Below are 18,571 nucleotides of genomic sequence, written 5' to 3' on the forward strand. Positions count from 1 at the left end.
TGTCGACTTGCAGAATGAGAACATCTTGTTTAGAATATTTGGCATACTCAATTGCAAGCAAAGCATTGGAGATATTATCAGTAATCTGTCTTCTGGGAACAAACCCATACTGCCTAGGATGAAGTCCTGCTTGCAAGATAAATCGAACCCTGAGAACAATCATTTTGGCAATGAGTTTGTAAATGACTGGCATAAGAGATATGGGTCGCCAATCAGCCATTGTCTCACACAACCTTTTTTTGGGGATCAATTTGACAAGGCCATGTTTCCAAGAAGGAGGGAGAGATTGTTCTGCCCAAGCATGATTGATCATAAGAAGCAGTGTGTTCTTGAGATCACCCCAAAATGCACGGAAGAATTCTACAGTCAATCCATCCCAACCAGGAGAGCTGCCTTTACGTAAGTGACTCAGAGCATCATCTAGTTCATTAAGCATAAAGGGCTGCTCTAGTGCACGAGCCCGTTCCGGGGACAATATGGGCTGAACATGCATCAGAAATTGAGACCTAGCTGCATTCACTTGCATTGAATGATCAGGCTGAGGAGAGAAGAGATGCTGGAAATGACTAGAGCATTTCGATTCCAATTCTGATTTGGATGTGGTCCATGTGCCATCATCTTGCCTGATTCTGCAAATATTATCCTTTGGCCTATCCGCATGCAGGCTTTTAAAGAAAGCTTTGGAGGAGCAGCCCTTATCCGAAAGGGGTTTCATGCGAGCTCGGATTTGCCACTTCTTTAAATTGCGAACATCATTTTGATGGATGATGTGAACCGCATAAGCATAGGAATCCTGTTCAGAGGAGGTGAGCTGCCTATGAGAGCTGATTAAATCCATTTGTTGCTTATGAGATTGAGCCCATTTCAGCTTGAGCCTGAGGTTTCCCATGTAACTCCGTCCATAATCTTGAATGACAGCTTGCAAACGATGGGCAAGACTGATCCAGGCGAAATCCATGTCCTCCTGAGCGTGTGAAAGGAGGGGGCGGACAGCCACTCTCACCATGTTCTGAAATTGTTGATGCAACAAATAAGCACCATTAACATGGAGCAGGCGACGACAAAAAAAAAAGCATATCATCTGTCAGACGTGCTATAGATAATGTCAAGCATACCGGGAAGTGATCAGATAGCAAAAGGGAATGATCAACCCATAGTGCACATGTGAATCTAGCATACTGCTGAGCATGCAACAAATACCATCTGTCAAGTCGAGCCCAGTAATGAGTAAAGGCATTGTGATGGTATGTGTAACCCATATCTCTATCCCTTGTTGAGAGCCATAAATCTTCTGCATGCAAGAAAGAAACCATATCTTCCCAATGTCGAAGCTCAGTGGGGATCATGTGAGAACGATGAGTGGTGTTGTCTTGGATGGCTGGCGAGTTATTAAAGTCTCCACACAAAAAGGCATTGGACAGTCAAGGATATTGTTTGAGGGAGGCCCACATTTGAGCTCTTGTCGCAGAAGTTTGAGAGGCATAAACAGATGCTATTTCATAAAGATCAGCTTGACAGATGCATGTGATCACCATCCATCGACCCTGGGGGTCATTGTAAGCAACTGTGGGCTGCATATCATGTTTCACCAGCATGCATACCCCCGAAAAGTTCATTGTACCAGCATAAAAGATGTCATAACCAGCATAATGGCCTTGCTGGCTAGCCAAGAAGTGTTGGTTGTGTTCTTGTAAAGAAATTACATCAGGGTGCATTCTATGTACATACTGCCAAAAAAGTCTCCACTTATTGACATTGCAAAGACCTTGAACGTTGTATGAAATGCAAGTAATTGAAGTAGACATAGAAGGTATGTACAGCCGAGCCAAAAAGCATAGTGAAGGTGTAAGTTGTCAGGCCTCAGCCATGACATCGACATCCACTTGGCCTCCTGGATCAGTAGCTCTATAATCCTCATCATTATCACATACAGGGATGCCCCTCTTGAGCACATCAACCCAGAGTTGAGAAGTGAGGCTATCAGCAGGGGTAGAGGCCTGACCAGGGGTGGAAGTAGAGGCATCCCAATGGCGAGATTGTAGCGGTCGTGGCTTGAGCGCAAATACCTTTTTGGGTTGCTGCCAAGCACCCTGAGGAGTGGCATGAGATTCTGAAATTTTGCCCTTTCCCTTATCCTTTTGCTTGGCTGGAACCTGAACCACATTTTCTTTGGGTGGGGCAGATTTAGATGCCATATCCCCCAACTTACTAGGCATAGCCTTAGGCCCTGGACCATAAGTTGAAGGGGAAATATTTTCTGGAGCAATAGCTGTAGATGGGAGCTGATGCAGGACTGCAGGACACTGTGAAGCTAGGTGGCCAAACTTATGACATGTGAAGCAAGCACCTGCAAATACTCCCCATTTCAAGTCAAAATATTTTTCGCCCAAGGGGACGTCCTCCACCTCTACCGCAATAGAGGGAGGGGTGGGGTGATCTGTATCCCAAAGAACACAAAATCGATTTCGATTACTCGAAGGACGGGGTGGGCATACAACTTGCCCCAAAGTAGCTGCCAGGCTTGGTAACTCAGCCCTCATATAGTCCGGAAAATCCACGACCTCAACCCATACAGAGCAATGATGTCGAATGAGACCATGATAATCCTTATTTGGCGATCATGGCATGACATGGACCATTTGTCTGCCATAGAATAGAGGGGACATCTCCAATATCTGCTGACGATATGAGGCATCCAAAAAGTGCACTTCATAAAAACCTCGAGAAGCAAAATATACTCCTTCAACAAAGCAACCTCCCAACAAAGCCTGAACCCATTGAGCTACATCATTTGCTGAAGGTAGCTTCCCTGGAAAAAAAATGATGACTGCTTGTTGAGAAAACTTTCGGAGAGGAGCGACCAAAGAGGGCAGCTTCAGCTTGTATTTAAGTGCCGGGGGAGGTTTGGCCCACTCCTTCCGGCTGTGCTGAAATTCATCCTTGAGCATGTCGAAAACATAGTGAGCATCTACAGAGGCTGAAGTAGAAAAATCAACTTGCTGTCTTTTGGAGTCCCGGGACAGGTCCTTCGGGGAATAGCTTTTGAGATGTTCCTCCATGAACTAGAGCTGTATGGGCAGAGAGAACTAGAGCTGTACAGCAGGGTTTGAACAGAGCAAACAGCACGGGAGAGATAGGGAAAACAGTACGGACAATAAAGACTGTACGGACAGTACGGAAAGACAAGAGCGTACGGATTGTATGGAGTGCTGACGGGACAGACAGAGGCTGTACGGAACAAAACGAGTATGGCAGAGATGCTGACGGAGGGCAGGGGGGCTAGACTGTACGGAGAGGCGGGAATGTACGGACACACGGAGGGGCTTCAGAAGGGATCAGCGATGGCGATGCACACACACACGACTGGAGCGGGATTGTACGGGATTGCGCAGGAAGGAGCGGGCTTGTTCGTACGGACGTACGGCACCTGTACGACGACTGTACAAGTGTACGGACAGATGGGGGAGCTGTACGGAACCTTCTCTGTCTTGCGACCTGCTCTCTCTCACGCTCTCACCTCCGCTCCACACACCCCACACCACGCATACCTTCTCTTCTCAACAAACACAGACACACACGTGTGTCGCTCTCTCTCTCTCACACACACTTTTTTTTTTTGGTAAAACCAAGATACTTATATTATAAAACATTCATTTACATCCAGGCCGTGCTCAAAATAGAGCTACAGTCCTATCCACACACACACACACACACACACACACACACACACATTTTTTTTTGTTTGAAGGCCAACACTCACCTGCTGCCTGCCTCTGGCAGCCCTTTCATCATTCCTGGCTGCTGTACCTGACCAGTCTAGCAGGCCTGCCAACCAGCACCTGTTCCTGTCCTCCATACCGTATCTGCTCCTGCTGCTCCTGATCTTCTGTACAGTACTGCCGTGCTGTTGCTGCTGCTGTGCCTTGTGGCAGCCCTTGGGCCCTTTGCTGGGGCTTATGATTGGGCTCTTTCCAGCCCCACAGCCAGCCGGCATAGGCACTGTTTGGTGGCCCTTTGGGCTGCCCCAAATAAACCCTAGCAAGGGCTATGGTCTAGTGCCCATGTGACAGCCATGTTGCTGCCCACATGGCAGCCTCATCCCTCCCCCCTACAGGTTCATATACTTATAAGTATGATGAGGTATCAACCACCTATGTTCTCTTCATTTGGGGGCTCATAGGTGGGGCATTGACCTATTTCTCCAACACGCAAATGGCCTGTTTGGAGGGACAGGAAAGTGCACAAGGGACAAACAACAATCTGAGGTCTATAAGACTGGTAAGACTACCTGTCTCGATTGCTGTGTGGAACTGGGTTGGTACCGTCTAGTCTGCTGCATGCAATACAGGAGTACATGACTTGATATTTTCCCATGAGATGCATAAGGGTGACCTGGTATTTTTTCAACGAGATAATGTGATCTAGTTTAGCAGTCAGTTTAAAGGCAGATAAATAATGGGCCCTATTAATTTATAAAGGGCCGCAAGAATTGTAAGTTCTTCTGTATTTCTGTACATATGATAGTGTTATTGGGTTTGTGAGGGCATCCCATGTGGCTTCCCGATTTCTTAGTCCCAAATACCATTAGGTGCTGGCCCACTTTTGAAGACCTATAAAAGGGGCTTCTGCTGTACTGCATTCATGATCAATACACTTCAGATTCTATAACTATTTGGTACTTTCAAGCATTAGCCTTGATTGGCTGTACATGCAAGAAGGACTGAATCTAGCTATGGCTAGCCAGCACCATGGGAGCTGTCTACATCCCATGTCCTCTTCCTAGTAAGAGTCAACTTTCTCTATCCTTCCCTTCTATCTCTGCTATTTCTGCTCTAGTTTCTGTGGTTTCTTCTAAACTAGTTATTGCTAGAAGTAGAATTAAAAGTTTCGTTTCATGTGAGGAGTACACACGATATATTTGGGAATGTTTTTAAAGACAAAGTTCCTAAGGAAGGAAAACATAATCACTACAGGAGTGCTGACCCTTCCCTTCCCCTTTTTCTCTTTCACCCCAGGTTTTTCTTCAAATTGTGGAACTTTATGGCCTTAACTTCAGCTATTCCAACTGGGTTCTGGAAGGAAGTTCTCAGATGGAAGCAAGACACCTTTTTTCAAGACTATGTTCCTAAATAATCGACAAGACCAACTTTAAGCTTTGCATTAAGTTTAATTAACTTCTTATAGAGGCAAGGCATTGAAGTTGCTGGATGATATAGAATTCATGACTGCTCTTACTGCCCTCCACAAAGGCAAATGTCCAGGTTCAGATGGACTTACTCTTCATTGCTTCTTGGGATCAGATTGGGGATCACATTATCTCGGCCCTGCAGGGTATTTGGGACTCTGGTGAGATGTCTGACTCACTTACAGAGGGTCTCATTCATCGTATTCCAAAAGGGGGTCGCAAGAACCTAGTGTCTCAGTGGAGACCTATCACTCTATTGGGCACTTTGTACAAGATTTTGGCCAAAGCAATCGGCCTACGTTTGCGGCCCATATTTCTAGATCTCATTTATGATTCGCAAACAGGATTTGTACATGGTAGAAGCATATTTGATAACATCATCTCATTTTTGGAGGCTTCTGAGTGGGCCATGCACAGTGACAGAAGGCTGGCTATTCTACTCCTGGACTTTGAGAACACCTATGATAGGGTACATTGGGGCTTTCTAGAGGGAACCCTTCTTCGTTATGGATTCACAGATGCTTGGATTAGAGGGGTCTCTGCTCTTTATGAATCAGCCCACAGCCAGGTACCTATTGGAGGTGTCAGGGGAGACAGGTTTAAGACTTCCATTGAGGGAGGAAGATGAGCTTTTTGATAGTGACCAACAGTTTTCTCCTGTGTTGGAGAGCATAAGGAGGAAATTCCTATTTTGGAGTTCGGCCAAACTAGACTTGGCATCTAGGGTCGTGGTGGTCAACTGGGTGTTACTTGCCACGGCTTGGTTTGTTTGTTCTTGCTGGTGTCGATCCAGGGATAGTATCGGTTAGCTCAAGAGACCTGTAAGAAACTTTTTGTGGAGTGGACTAGATGGGACATCGGATGACATAGCCAAGGTGGCTTGGGAGACCCTGATCCTCCCCACTGAGGAAGGGGGTCTCAATATCATTGACCCAGACTTATAGTGCAGGGCTTTGCTCTTTAAGATGATGGTGAGAGGATTGATGCTTGGACAGGAGCCATGGAAGGATTTTTTCGTACGCAGCATATAGTTTTGTACTCCCACCTCGGGAGGAGTCTAGATGGACCACACTAGATGGATCTTTACTCATATCTCCCTCCTCATCTCTTATGGCTGCCATTCTGAAAGCTTGGGACAGCTTCAGAAGTACACTTCGAAGAGTTTCCGCCTCTTGCGAAGAAATTGATAGGCAGCCCATTATGTGGAATGAAAGCATACTTGAAGAGCATGGCAGACCACTAGGCACTTTGCATTATATGCAGTGGTCCAGATAGGAGAGGGGCTCTATATTCATTGTGGAATCTTGGAAAGCTTTCAGAAAGCTTCCATAGGATCAGAGAGTTTTCTCAGTTGGAGTGTAGGGAGGATTCAACAGATTGATGCAGCCATTCTTGTGGAGTGGATGGATACAGATGATATCTTTGCAGTGGGACCTTGGGGAGTGGGAGTTGATTGATGAAGGGCACTGAGAGAAGAGCATTCCCTTCTTTCGTTACACGGTTAGAAATGCAAGGAGATTTCAGCTTAATTGTAGAGATTGGAGGCTCTCTAGATCTCCTCATTGGGACAGTTTTCACGTTTTTTTAGATATGCAAAATTGTTTTTGAAGGAGACTCTAGAAATCTCTCAGGATTTGAAAAAACACTCTTTCCTTTTGGCTTTCTTTTCACGGAGGGATTGCAATGAACTTGTGGAGGTCTAGGTGACAAAATATGAAGATGGGAGAGGCGAAGAGTGGAGATGAGGAGAGAGGGCACAACGAGAGAGCACACCACAAATGACTAACTGTACACTAGATTTAGTTGAAAATGTAGAATATATACAAACCCATGTAAAGTTAGGGTTAGGGATCTAACCCTTTACTTTATAGCACTCTATTGGGTTAGTGCTATGCACATATGATCACATGATGGTGCTATGCACACATGATCACATGATGTTGAGCGTGAACTTTCAACACTTTCCCTCAAGATCAACATCATGAAGTAGGCCTTCCCTCAAGATAATGATTTTTGGGAATTGAAGAAGGACTAAGCATTACATTCCATCACACCCCTTTAATGGGAATGTCCTTCCTCTGCGTCAAACCAAGAGCTAGTCGGTGTTTGTTGAAAAGCTCTTTACCGAGTGGTTTGGTAAAGATGTTTGCAACATTCTCTTTGCTATCACAATGCTACAGTGTGATGTCACGAAGTAACACTCTTTCTCTGATGAAGTGCTCTCTAACATCAATGTGCTTTGTCGTGGAGTGATATACTAGATTCTTGGCCAATGCTTGAGCCGATTGATTATCACAGTATATTGTTGTTGGCTTTGACTCATCAAAGTAATCTGTTTCTGACAATAGTCTTCCAAGCCATATAGCCTCACATGCACCTGTAGTATTTTGACTTTGCTGATGATCACTTTGCTGGAATGATCTACCTCTGCCTCTGCTTTTGTTTGAAGCTATGAATGCCTGATCATTAGAATGACCTTTCATGCTTGGATGGCTCGATTTCTAAGTTCTCCACCAAGTAGGACTGACTGGAGTTCTTCTAGTGTCGGAATTTGCCGTTGGATGGCAATACCCTGGACTAGATTCTCGTATCCCTCTCCTAGTCCATTCAGGATGACTTGAACCATTTCTACTGGGTTCATAGTCTCTCCTGCTGCTGCAAGTTGATTATTGTAGTTTTTAATCCGGAGTACATAAGCATGACCGGCTTCGCTGCTGTTGCGGAAACTCTGGTTGATTTGGTTTCTCAGTGTGAGAATCCTGGATGTGTTCTTGGACTCGTAGAGAGCTGTGAATATATTCCATGCTTCTTTCGATGTCTTGATTGTATTAAGCTGTCCTAGCATGACATCTTGCACATTTTGCTTGATCAGATAATATCCGTACTTGTCTTTCTTATCCCATTCTGCCTGTGCTCGGATAATGGCATGATCTGCTACAGGTGCGGAAACTGTTTGTGTAGCTGTAGATCTCGCTGCTGGTGCTGTGACAACAGGTGGAGTAGAGCTACTGGTGGCTGGATCGTCCAATGGTCTAGGTGTAGATCCATCGACATACTCCCATTTATTTTGAAGTACTAGAATGGTCTCCGTTCGGTATTTCCATGTGCCGTAATTGGAGTTGTATAGCTTAGTAGATGCCTCCAGATTGAGGTTGCTAGTTGTAGACATGGTGCAAGAAATGTACTCAAAGTGTCGTGAAAATCTCTGTATGAATCAATTGCAAAACACTGACTGTGTCAAGTGAAATCTGGACTGTCGGTAAAGATAGAACTATAATATATAAAATCCTATCTGAATTACAAGGCTTGTGGCAAATGATGCCGGGAATAGTCAAGAGGCTTTACAAGGCTGAAATGATGTGCATAATGCCGTGAGATAGCCGAATAGGCTTTACAATGATGGCATGTGTGTGTGAAATCAAATCATGTGCTATCTGTCCACTGAACAATCGGCAATGCCTCTGAACACTCTGAAGTCTGCTCACTGAATTGATGAACGTTAAGTTTCAGGTAATGTGATGATGTGAAACCGTATGTGAGCGTATGGACTGTTCGAGTAGGTACGAGTCGGAAATTTCGGACATGGCTTAGATTGGCAACTTAGGGAGATTCAAAGCATCCTCTCTATGGCGATCTAGTCTACTCCGATCTAGATTTATACCAACCGTCGATCGATGAAAGAACAGTAAATAATTCCTTTTCTTCTGTTCTTTTTAAGTGCTGGGTCAGATGCGTCGATATAGAGGCTGATGTGCGTGTAAGAAGTGGTTTTGTCGGCGAGGCTCAAAGTGAGTGTAACTTGCGCCGAAATGTGCGCGTGATGTGACAAGCGCGTAGAGCATGAAAAATCGAGTGACTTTCCTTGTTGGAGCGCCCTTAAATTCTTCCTGGATCAAGAGATACGACTTGATCTAGGTGGAGGGATAAAAGGAGTGCAAATGTGCTCAATGATGATGTGTCACTATGGGTCACATGCAGTGATGATGTGGCACTGTGCCTGTGAAGCCCTATGTTGAGGTGGCAGCTATGTGCACATGCAAGGTGCACATTGTGCCTGCAGAGTGATAACTCCACGTGCAGGGGTCAGAGTGCCACGTGGCACTGATGAGGTGGCAACTGAGTAACCTAACTAGAGGTTAACCTGACCCGAGATTTGGATTAATCAACCCTATGCTTTTTTTGACTAGGGTTACTGTACCTAGGTTAAGTTGACCTTGATGACGTGGTTAGACTGCTGATGTGGCAGGCGGCTACCACGTGTCAGATAAGGATGACGAGGCTCTGGGATAAGCTGATGACGTGGGACCCGATGGTGACGCGGCAGATAAGGTCTGCCACGTGTCAGCTTTGCGGCCAAGCCCCAAGGATGGGCTTACCCTACCACGTGTCAATTTCTGGGGCACCGGAATCTACTGGAGATTCCGTCGAAGATGTCGATTCCGTCAAAGATACCGGAACCTGTAGCAGGCTGTCTAGGAGGCGCAGCGAAGAGTGCACGTCGTTGGTCGTAGGTGCACTGGAAGGACGAGGACGTTGTAGTTCGTTGAAGCGCTAGCTGTGTGGCATCGCGTGCGCTATTTGTCTGATTGCCTTGAGCGTGGAGGCTATAGTGTGCAACGTTGTGTGACTTGGAGAGGCCCATGAGCCTTTTTGATGGCTGAGCATTGGAGGTGGTCGACTGTCGTTGCTAGAGGATTTTAGGAGCCGTCAGGCTTGGAGGTGCATCAATGGCTGGAGGCAGCTACTGGAGCTTGATGATGTAGTGGCATTGTGTCCATGGAGGTTGGGAGTCGATGGCTTGTAGTAGCTGCACGTTGGCTGTCGTGGAGGGTCGATGAAGCTTGGGCTTCGCTGTTGCAGGTAAGTCGGTTGTCAGGCTTGGGAGGCGGACCGTTGGCGCTGGTTGATGAGGGAACCGCCGTTGGAGAGGCTCACTTGACGGAAGCTTGTAACTACAGTATAAAGCAATGGGGCTGCTTGGAGGAATTTTAAAGCACCCGGCGGAGATTCCAGCCGTCTCGAAGCTCAAGGTCGCAGCGATGCAATTACAAAGGCAAATACCCAAAGATCCGGACTTGGCGTTCTGTTACACTATGCTGCAAAGGGTCTCTCGAAGTTTCGCCATTGTGATTCAACAAGGAGTTCGAGCAGGGTCACGTGAGCCCACGATGCAGGAGGATGTCTAGCCTTGGATTGTCGAAGAGGCGGCTGCCTCTTGAGCTTCAAGCAAGATAGCTTTGTGAAGGGTCTCTCTCAATAGGAACAATCGAAGCTGTCTTTTCTCTCCCTCTCTCTCTCTCTCAGAAAACTCTCACTGACAGAATGCTCTCAAAGGAAAAGAAGTATATATCTCTCTCTCACACAAGAAGCTCTCAAATCGGAACTGAACGGAAATGGATGAGATTCACGGAAATCTCAGCAGAAATGAATTGTAATGAACATAAGTCTCTCTCTCCCTCACAAGAAACTATCATAAGCACTCAAGCAATGAACATAAATATGGACGGAAACTTTTCAAGTGGATGGAAATTCTATCACTCATCGGAAGTGAAAGAACTCTCGATCTCTCAATCTCTCGATCACTCAATCTCTCTCACAAGAAGGATGGCGCCTCAGAGGAAGGCAGAACCATGCTCTGGTACCATGACAAAATATGAAGAGGGGAGATGAGAAGAGTGGAGATGAGGAGGGAGGGCACAGCTAGAGAGCACACCACAAATGACTAAATGTACACTAGATTTAGTTGAAAATGTAGAAAATACATAAATCCATTTAGGGTTAGGGTTAGGGGATCTAACCCTTTTCTTTATAGCACTCTATTGGGTTAGTGCTATGCACATATGATCACATGATGATGCTATGCACACATGATTACATGATGTTTAGCGTGAACTCTCAACACTAGGTTCGGGGCTGACCCTACATGTCCTCGTTGCCATTTTGCAGTTGAGTCGGTTCAGCATTGCCATTTGGGGGTGTGGATGATCTGGAAGGGTGTTGTTAGGATCTTATGCACTTTCCATACATTATCCTGGGGTTCAGTTACTTGGCTATCTCTTATGTGGCCTAAGGTCTTCTTCGAGGGACATGATTCAGATGGGGCTTTTTTTGTTCGACGACATGTAGTAGAGTCAGAGCTGCACATGCCTCTGAAGATACTTCATGGGAGATTCTAGCTAGTATTGCAGCATGGCATATTTGGAGAGCTAGATGTAAGGAGGCCCAGGTTCACCCCTCTTAAACATTGGCGAGTATTTGGATAGATACTATACATACCCTAATGGGCATTTGGGCGAGCATGGAGGGGTCATCAAGAGCAGCCTCTGCTAGGAGGAACACATTTTTCAGAGTATGGAGGGGATTTCCTTTCTTCTTTGATTTTGCTGTAGGGTTGACATGGCATTTTCAGCCTAAACCTTGGTTATTTGCTAGCTCTTTTTGAGCTTTGATTTCTCTCATGCAGGGCATGATGTACTCCTGCATTGAGCTTTTTCCAGCAGTTTTCTTTCATTCTTAATAGGCTGGGTGATTAGGCTAAGTTAGAAAAACCATCCAAAATCAAGCCCAGAAAATTGGGTGTTGTGGAGCTCTTTGCACGGATTTCTTTTCAAACATATTTTTAGGTTTTTGACACTACACACAGAATAGCTGCAGGGAGCATATAGAGACTTTCAATAGAAAGCATGCATAACCACTCCACTTTTGTTGGATATGGGCTAACCCCCTTGGGTGCCCCTTGTGTGGCTTAATTGGTTAATTTGGATTATGGGAGGCACTTGTTGACACATAGCATTGTGGCATTTCAATCCCATAAGCATTGTGGGGGGATTGAATGCCTTGTATATATGTGTTGGATAAACCTCTCTGTCTAATCCCTTCCGAAACTTTTTGGGAGGGGAGAGAGACTAGTGTGGCTATGGGATGGGGAGTGGGACTCCCGCATCGGGTGCTCACCCATAGGACACGTGGTGCCCTCTGCGGGTTTCTACATGGAATCAGAGCAGGTTGGTTTTTGCACTCGGTTGTTGCGTGATTGATGCATGGCAGCAGTCTTCAGGTCTGGTGTGTTTGGTCTAACGTGGGAGGTGGTGACCCACGCAGACTGTGGCGACGGCTGCTGACTACGACCTATGACCACACATGGAGGCGTTGCGATCCATGACTTGTGGCGGCATTAAGTGCGACCTTGCTGCAGAGTTGTCGTGATCTAAGGCACAATTTCAAGTACATCTTTCAGCGGCGGCGGCTACTCCTTTTACCGGTGTCTCTATTAGTCTGTTTGGTGGTAGCACAGCTTTGGTTTGTTGTGTCTCCCCTTGGTTTGTTGGTTGGGCTGGCCTTTGGTTTGGTCATCTCACCTTTCAAGGTGATTAGCCGACGGGGTGTGTTGGATATGGGCTAACCCCCTTGGGTGTGGCTTAATTGGTTAATTTGGATTATGGTATGTGGGCTCATGGAGGCGCTTGCTGATTCGTGGCATTGTGGCATTTCAATCCCATAAGCATTGTGGGGGGATTGAATGTTGGGGTAAAGGCACATTGCCAACCCTTCATTAAAGATAGGACACCTATGACTGTCTTAAGACAGTCATAGGGTAAACCTAATCCTAATAAAACACAACTGAGTTTGTGGTGTGGCTCATCACTTCACACCCACACATCTTGGAGTTCTCTCTCTCTCACTCTCTCCCTCTTGCTCTTCTTCCCCCTTCACTCCTTTTCAACTGGTATCACTAAGGAGTGGTTTACTTCCTACACAGGTACTCATGGAGTTGTTCATCTTGGGAACAACTATGCATGTCAGATTGCAGGGATTGGCAGTATACAGATAGTATTTCCTGATGGACGCTTATTCATGCTTGATGGTGTCCGCCATGTGCCGCAAATCAAGAAAAATCTGATTAGCACTGGCTTATTGGATGACAGTGGTTACTACACCACATTTGGGGATTCCAAATGGGTGATTACTGATGGCCAGACTGTAGTGGCTGAGGGTTTTAAGAGTGATACCTTGTACCCTCTTTATGTTTCCAGTGTGGGTAATCATGTTGTTGCCATAACCGAGCTGCCAAAGGTTTCATTGTGGCATAGCCGGTTGGGACACATGTCTGTTAAAGGAATGCAAGAACTGTCACATTTGGGTTATCTGCCGCCTCTTTCTTTTTCAGATTTGCCTACTTGTGATCATTGTATATTTGGCAAGCATTCTGTGACTCCTCATAAGAGGAGAACTCCCCAGAATAGAGCACCACTTGATCTAGTGCACACTGATTTGTGTGAGATGCCACAGTTATCACTAGGGGGTGCAAAATATTTTATTACTTTTATTGATGATGCCACACGCAAAGTGTGGGTCTATTTCTTGAAGCATAAGGGCGATGCCTTAGATGCTTTCAAGAAGTTTGTCGCTCAGGTTGAAAATCGGACAGGTCGTAGGCTGAAATGCCTCAGATCCGATAATGGGGGTGAGTATGTGTCACATGCTTTTGTGTAGTTTTGCCAAGCTAAGGGCATCAAACAGGAACTCACAGCCCCTCATAATGCATCTCAAAATGGTGCAAGTGAGCGAATGAATCGAACTATTCAGGAGAAGGTTCGATGTATGTTGTCTTATGCTGCATTACCCCATGGCTTTTGGGCAGAAGCCGTGCAAACAGCAGTTCACATTATTAACAGGTCGCCAAACAAGGCTTTGGAGTTGAGAGTGCCAGAGGAGGTGTGGTCTGGCAAGCCACCTTCATATAAGCACTTACGTGTATTTGGCTGCGAGTGCTTTGCTCATGTACGCAAAGACTTGCGCACCAAACTGGATCCAAAGTCTATCAGATGCATCTTTATGGGTTATGGTGACGAAGGTGAAATGGGGTACAGGTTATGGGATCCCGTTAAACGGAAGATTATACGCAGCAATGATGTCATCTTTAAAGAGGATAGTGTACACAGGGAACCCGTGCAACCTGTGGAATACAGGAGGGTTATTTATGATGATGTTGGACAGCAAAGAATGCCCATTTATATGCAGCAGCAGCCTGCTGCAGATCACCCTGTTCAAGAGGGTATACAGGCTGAAAATCAGCCAGATAATTTTGCCAATGATGCACCACTGGATGTGCCAGCAGATGGGGCTGTAGAACAGCCAGATATAGTGGTACAGCCACCTGTCATGCATGAAGAACAGGCTGGACAGCAGCCTAATCCGGAACATTTTGTTAGGAGGAGCACCCGTGCACAACGGCCTCTTGCCAGGTTTGTTCCGGGAGCCAATAATGTGGCTGATTTTATCATGCTGACAGATTGTGGTGAGCCTTCCAGCTTCAAGAAAGCTATGGGAAGAACAGAGAAAAAGAAGTGGGAGAAAGCCATGCAGTCAGAACTCCCTACTTCAGAATGATACATGGGACTTGGTGCAGTTACCTGCAGGCAGAAAGGTTTTGCCATGCAAGTGGGTTTACAAAGTCAAAGTGGATTCAAATGCTTTACCTAGGTATAAGGCCAGATTGGTTGCCAAGGGATTTAAGCAGGAGAAGGGCATTGACTTTGATGAGATCTTTTCCCCTGTAGTCAAGATGACTACTTTGAGAGGAGTGTTGGCTCTTGTTGCTCATGACGACATGGATTTATGTCAGATGGATGTGAAGACAGCCTTTCTTCACGGAGATCTCCATGATGAGATCTATATGAGTCAGCCAGAGGGATATGCTGTTAAAGGGAAAGAGCAGCTTGTGTGTAAGCTCAAGAGGAGCTTGTATGGACTCAAGCAGGCGCCAAGGGAATGGTACAAGAAGTTTGATGCCTTCATGCAGTCCCAAGGGTATCATCGGTGTGAGACCGATCATTGCTTGTACACCAAACGGGCTAAGGATGGCAGTTTGATGTTACTCATTCTATATGTGGATGACATGCTTATTGCCAGTAAATCTCAGCATGAGATTAGTGCTTTGAAGAAACAACTGCATAAGTCTTTTGACATGAAAGACTTGGGTGATGCAAATCATATTCTTGGCATGCGGATTACTCGTGACAGGTCCAAGGGACTTTTGTTTCTGTCACAAAAGGAGTATATTGATAAAGTACTGCAGAGGTTTAAAATGGAGGGGGGGAAGTCTATTAGTACCCCGTTGCCTCCACATTTAAAACTCAGCAGTAAGGACAGCCCCAGATCAAATGATGATAAGGCTGAAATGGCCAAGGCTCCGTATGCATCTGCAGTTGGATCTTTGATGTATGCCATGGTTGCCACTCGTCCGGATATTGCTTTTGCGGTGGGAGTCATCAGCAGGTATATGGCAAATCCAGGCAAGCGGCACTGGGAAGCAGTGAAAGGTGTCTTGAGGTATCTCAAGGGTACCAAAGACTTGTGCATATGCTATGGTAGGCAGGATGCATTAGTGCATGGTTTTACAGATTCAGACTATGCAGGAAATGCAGATAACCGGAAGTCTACTACCGGTTATATTTTCACATTTGCAGGAGGTGCTATATCATGGGTGTCTCGGTTGCAGAAATGCGTTGCACTGTCAACCATTGAAGCTGAATATGTTGCAGCCACTGAGGCCTGCAAGGAAGCAATATGGCTTACTCGGCTGGTGGGAGATTTGGGCATTACAGGAGATATGCCAGTTTTGCATTGTGATAGTCAGAGTGCTATCATGTTGGCAAAGAATCCGGTCTTTCATCAGAAGACCAAGCACATAGAAGTGAAATATCATTTCATCAGAGAGGTACTGGAAGACAAGCGACTTGAGCTTGTGAAGGTGCATACTGATGATAATCTTGCAGATTTGCTCACTAAGAGCTTGCCTACAGAGCGGTTTGCACATTGCCGCCACATCATGGGATTAGGATGAGACCATTCTTATTTTATGGTCTTGTATACAGTAACTGTATATTGCTGTAATTTTTATTCTTTTCTCCCCTTTAGGCACATTGGCCTTTAGGTGGGAGGTTGTTGGGGTAAAGGCACATTGCCAACCCTTCATTAAAAATAGGACACCTATGACTGTCTTAAGACAGTCATAGGGTAAACCTAATCCTAATAAAACACAACTGAGTTTGTGGTGTGGCTCATCACTTCACACCCACACATCTTGGAGTTCTTTCTCTCTCACTCTCTCCCTCTTGCTCTTCTTCCCCCTTCACTCCTTTTCATTGAATGCCTTGTATATATGTGGTGGATAAACCTCTCTGTCATCCCTCCCGGGACTTTTTGGGAGGAGAGAGAGACTAGCACGGCTATGGGACAGGGAGTGGGACCCCGCACCCGGCTCACCTATAGGACGCATGGTGCCCTCTGCGGGTTTCTACAAGTGCAGCCCTACGAAGGCAGGCCTTGAATCTGTTTCTTGTTGGTTGGGAGAAGCCAATTGGTGGAGTGTCAGAAAAGTCTAATGCCATTTCTGATGAAAACGTGCACAATGTATGAATGAGTCAAGTGCTTATGATGCTATTTAGAATAATTCCATAATGCTGTTTCTGATGAAAATGTGCACAATGTATGAATGAGTAAATTGTTTATGATGCTATTTAGAATAATTCCATTGAGCTAAATCTTCCATTTTTCAATGCCATTTTTAATGTTTTTGAGACTTTTCAGGTCGAGCAATATGACTTTGGATGGGCTTAATCATGCAATTATTTCAAAATTTGCTTCCCTGAATTACGTACCTATTTTCAAGTCAGGTCGACCAAAAATAATTGAAGGTGATGATGTGTTAAGGGTCTACAGGGTTTATCCTGCTGGCATGAATCAACGTCAGGCATTGTATACATGGAATTTTCATGATGATCAAGATCTGCAAACTTACGTGGAGGCAAATCCCTGTGCAAACCTGGAGGTCATATTTGTATAAGTGGGAGTTTTATCAGGAGCAGATAGATTGAGAGGTGCTAGCTGATAGTGCAAGGCCCTTCTTGGTTAGGGACAGTTACATTTCTGTAACTTGGAATGCTATTAAGCAGCCGATAAGAGTGAAATGTTTGCTCCTGCCTCAGCTAAATAAGTGCAAATGGCAAGAAGTCTTGGAAGTACACAATTATTTTGTGCCTCTCTAAGGAGGACATAGATGATATCAATCTTGCAAGATGATTCGAATGTTGAGAAGGAACCCATGTCACATAAGCTGAGCTAGAACGGCCTCTCTGCTCATAAGACTCCATTGTTGTGTTATGCGACATTATCACAGGATGGCCTTTCATACAAGTTTGTGCTGCGTTCTTGGGTTGTCATGGGAGGCAGTACCCCAGGTGTGCTAGAACTTGCAGATCTTGCCTTTAGGCTTTCAAGTTCTGAGCTGCCATGATACAGGAAGGCTGGTGGATTGCTGGCAGAAATCTATTTTTGGGCACTGCTGTATATCGAGTCACTAGTGGTGCCTTGACTTGGGATGCTGTTTATGCCATTTTTGGCTAAAGAGAAAAGAGTTTCTAAGAAGAGAAACAATGTACTTGGCCATTGAATAACATCTGTTTTATGGGAGAATATGTGATTGTTGACTTTGCAGCTCATAAAAATGTTATTTTTCAATATAATTTTACGCAGCATGTACAAGATTTTGCATTGTTTTTAATCAACCTTGTAATGACGTGAAGTATATATGAGATGAAGGGATGTAGACGCACATGTGAGCGTGCTCAGAGCTTCACTTACCACCATTAATGCTTGCAACGAACTTGGACACAGACACAGACACACTTAGTATCCCTTTCCCACTTTACATTCAATTTACTTTTTATCCCTTCTCCCTATTTATTTCCATGTTTAATTTCCCTCCCCCCCCCCCCCCCCCCCCCCCTCCCCCCGCCTTTTCTTTTTTCCTTCCTTCCCCCCACTCCCTCTCTAATTTTTCCCTAGTTTTTTCCTTTATTTCCCCTAATTTCACTTAAATTATTTCCTAATTCTCCCTATTATTTCCATTTTTCTAATTTTCTTCACTTGTAAAAATTTTCCCTAAATTTTTTAATAAAATTTTCTTAATTTTTTCTTTACACACACTCTCTCAAGCCTCCTCTCTCTCTCTCTCTCTCTCTCTCTCTCTCTCTCTCTCTCTCTCCCCCCCTCTCTCTTTGTTTTTCACACTAACGTCTTTCTGTTTTTTCTGAACTCTTCCTTAAGTGTTTCCTTTTCCCATCCTTTTACTCTTTTCCTTTATTAAAACAAACGACCCCCCCCCCCCTCCCCATTTTTCCCTTTAAATATATATACTAAACCTTTACCCTCCTCATGCCACGTGTTAAAACCTCCCTAAACCTCTAGCTACTAATACCCCGCATGTCGTATGTTGAAACTACTCTGGCTCCCTCGATTCCTCGATTTCTACAAACCCTTTCATCATTGCGGCTACTGCCTCCCTAATTATCTCGGGTTTCGGTCTCCTCTCCTACCCTAACC

General features: G+C 45.2%; 1 protein-coding gene across 2 annotated transcripts in view; it reads left to right on the plus strand.

The window, feature by feature from the left end:
* Positions 1-17,776, plus strand: part of LOC147885707 (glycoprotein 3-alpha-L-fucosyltransferase FUT11-like) — a 70,731-nt gene extending 52,955 nt beyond the window's left edge. The window contains exon 7 of one of the 2 annotated variants that reach the window (XM_087396691.1): positions 16,778-17,776. In XM_087396691.1, the coding sequence (XP_087252817.1) occupies positions 16,778-17,033 (256 nt within the window). In that variant the 3' untranslated portion in view covers positions 17,034-17,776. The remainder of the gene's footprint in view (positions 1-16,777) is intronic. The other variant, XM_087396692.1, reaches the window with a different exon arrangement.
* Positions 17,777-18,571: the final 795 nt, after the last annotated feature.

The sequence above is a fragment of the Dipteris shenzhenensis genome, chromosome 25, assembly GCF_047967505.1.
Source record: "Dipteris shenzhenensis isolate YYH24624 ecotype China chromosome 25, Dip_SZ_1.0, whole genome shotgun sequence".
NCBI lineage: Eukaryota > Viridiplantae > Streptophyta > Polypodiopsida > Gleicheniales > Dipteridaceae > Dipteris > Dipteris shenzhenensis.